The sequence below is a fragment of the Mizuhopecten yessoensis genome, unplaced genomic scaffold (assembly GCF_002113885.1).
Source record: "Mizuhopecten yessoensis strain PY_sf001 unplaced genomic scaffold, ASM211388v2 scaffold714093, whole genome shotgun sequence".
NCBI classification, from domain to species: domain Eukaryota; kingdom Metazoa; phylum Mollusca; class Bivalvia; order Pectinida; family Pectinidae; genus Mizuhopecten; species Mizuhopecten yessoensis.
Window position 1 is genome coordinate 1 of NW_018478948.1, and position 3,282 is coordinate 3,282.

Sequence of the window (3,282 nt, forward strand, 5' to 3'; positions counted from 1 at the left end):
CAATGTGTTGACTTTATGTGTACAGGCCGTCCAGGACACCCACCAGCATTCTGTGTCCTATACTCTGTCTCGTAACCAGGCTGTCATTGTAGAATACAAACAGGACCCCAACACAGACATGTATCAGGTAATAGTAACTTCACTGCTAGACATTGGACTGCTAATAGTTAATATTGGAAAAGCAATGATCAAGTACATGCAAACTGTAAACATGATTATTAAACATCACAATGTGGCAATATTCTTGAAGCAGTTATTTACTTCAGAAATGTACAAGATAACATGCCCAAAATGGTTATATTTGTTTTGTTTACTAAAGAATGAGATTGAAAACGTGTTGCTCTCGTTCCTAGATTGGCCGTTCTTCAGAGGTACCTATAGACTATGTTGTGATGGACACGATTCCAGGAAATCAGCGGACAGCCAATGATAGCATCACACAGAGTACCATATCCCGATTTGCCTGCAGAATACTGTTGGAGAGAGATCCACCCTATACAGCCAGAATATTTGCAGCTGGCTTTGACTCGGGGAGAAACATTTTTCTGGGGGTTAGTACATCTGCCTGATCATAAAGTCGTGTGTACCTATACTTATATGATAATGATGTACTTGAAATTTGCCTGAAGTCAGTCAAGTCTGTGTGAAGTGTTGAGGCCATTACATCAGGAGGATAAAGATTGAATGATATTAGTATGTGGTGGTGTTTTCTGTGTCATCAGGTTTCGGGTCATTCATCTAAAGAGCAGGATAATATTTTTTTAAGTGCACTGTTTAGAGGACATTTGCTTTTCTGGTATTATTTTAATTCTGTACGTCTGTTAGCAGTGGTTTCACTTATTACCCGTGACAATTGACAGCAACAGAGGTGCTGTGAATCCTGCCTGAAACATTGATGTAGATTTATTGAAAACGATCACACTGATTTTGACAAAATCTGGGTTTGTGGACATAATGTGTCTTATTTCTTTTTACACTGATATATTGACAAAATGAAGCGTTCTTCATATAATCAAGTAATTGTATTGATAAATAGTTCATTGGACATGACATAGAAATCATCAATATAATGAATAGCTTGTTCACTCGTTCAGGACACTTCCTGGTGTGTTATTTACTGCTCTCGTTTCAATTTTTACTGAGGTGTCTTTCTTGTGAATACTGAGCATCAAACCCCACTATTTATTGCATGGAAAGCAAATATCTCCATTGAACATTTACATAGATTTTATGATGTTGATCATTTGTAAGAATATTTGTTTTAAGAGCCATATTTTCCTTTTGTTTGAAGGAGAAGGCAGTGAAGTGGTATTCGGGGGAGGAAATTGATGGACTTACGACCAATGGTGTGTTCATTATGCAACCCCAGGGTGGCTTCAACCCCACAGGCAAACCAGGAGTATGGCGGGAGGTGTCGGTGGGTGGTGCTATATATCCTCTGAGAGAGTCCAGGTCGGCACCCCTCAAAAGTAACCAGGTCAGTTACATACCATCGACTGAGGAAAGCATCACAAACATACTTGTCGAGGGTTATTGCAAAATTCCTTCTTGAAAAAAATATATAAATAAATAAAACAAAGAACAAAGGTTAGCTCTACTATTGCTGGCATCCATCATTTGGCTGTCAACTATTTCTTTCAATAGGTTCTTCTTTCGAAGTGCTAAACTGAATTTCACCAACTTTATTCTGAAAGCCGTCCAACACAGTCTAAATTGTTGTACTCAATGCTAGCTTTATTCATTGGAATCAAATAGTTTGACCAGACACTGTTACTTTCAGGATACACTAGTTACTGTATGTAATCAGAACTCATGCTGTGAAAGTGATTTTAACCTATGTCTTTGGCTACTATTTCAGATCCTGGATGAGGACAATATTCTCCATGATGGAACTGTGATAGATCTTTGTGGTGCTACGTTACTATGGAGATCAGCTCTTGGCCTCATCACCTCTCCGGTATGACATTAGAGCTTTAATGAGAACAAAGTAATCCATAAGCTGTTTGAATATCTCGTCATATAGATGTAGAGTTGAAGGTAGAGTCCCGCCACAGGTCTTGGGAAAGATATTTTCCTGTTTAATTATGTTCTTTTTTACCCTATATTGTATAGCTGGGTGTTTTTGCAGGTTTTTGAAGTAGAAGTAAGAAAATCTTCTTCACCTTAACATGTCTGTTGCAGCAGATTTTGTCTTTAAAAAGAATTGTTTATTCAAGTTTAATATTGAGAAGTTTTCAAAAGTAAATTGGGAATCATAAGTTTCCGCCTCCGAGACTCTCAGGTATTTCGGAAAACTTGACATGCTGCTTTCTGAATGTAGAAGCAAGAAACATTAAAAATTAATGTTTCTTCCCTTTACAGAGTACCCAGGTGGCATGCTTTTGAATTGTAGCAGTTTTCTTCCTTTTCATAGTTAACATGACTTTTGAATCAGTGTCCAGTTTTCTCCCCTTTCAGAATAAATCGGAGAACAGTGATCTGACTTTACAGAATAAATACAATTTTGAAACGCTTTTTCCTTTAAAATTTTAACTTGAGTTTTAGTACCTACATGTATCTTTTTACAGACTTAGAAAGTGTACATGAGCTTTATTTGCATAATAAACATCAGTGTGTTTCAGTTTATTTTTCCTTCTTTTACAAGGTGAGCATAAGTTGAAAAACAGCTTCATATATCTTGTTTCAAAGTGAACAGGAGTTTGAGTCAAGATGTGTTTTTCTTCTTTTACAGAGTGAACATGAATTTCAAACCCTGGTTGAGGAAATAAATGCTGGTCGTCCTCAGTGTCCAGTGGGCCTGATGACCCTAGTGTTGCCCAGTAAAGGTACACTGGAGCTGTCAGACAAACAGCCGTACGTGTACCTCTCGTGTGGCCATGTCCACGGCCAACACCAGTGGGGACAGAAGGAAAATGACAGTCGCACCTGTCCTCTTTGTATAAAGGTAACAACAGAAAAATGTGTTTGAGTTGTAGTAATGAACTTCATTTAGATAGCAATCATCAGAAATATCAATGGGCAATAAGCATACCATGTATGCCCACCTAACATAGAAATGGTACCCAACAAAATCACTGACCTGTAGTAATTTTCTCACAAATTCATTCACTAAATTGTATTAATATGTGGTTTCCACAATCCAGTGATTTCCCACATTTCCGTTTGTTATGTAGTGATGTCAGATTATACAGGTATTTGGCAGTTTTCATAAGAAATTGGATAACGGAATGTTGTTTGATAAGATGGGATGTTGGAATACTCAGGGGGTGTGGGGGTGTGGGG

At 37.8% G+C, this 3,282-nt stretch overlaps 1 protein-coding gene across 1 annotated transcript; it reads left to right on the forward strand.

Annotated features, from left to right (window-relative positions):
* Positions 1-19: 19 nt before the first annotated feature.
* On the forward strand, positions 20-2,944 carry LOC110440942 (protein pellino-like; the record flags this gene model as incomplete). Its single annotated transcript, XM_021484054.1, has 5 exons — positions 20-127; positions 354-551; positions 1,292-1,477; positions 1,859-1,957; positions 2,732-2,944. Coding segments are annotated over 5 exons (804 nt in total), but the record flags the coding sequence as incomplete, so codon positions are not given.
* Positions 2,945-3,282: the final 338 nt, after the last annotated feature.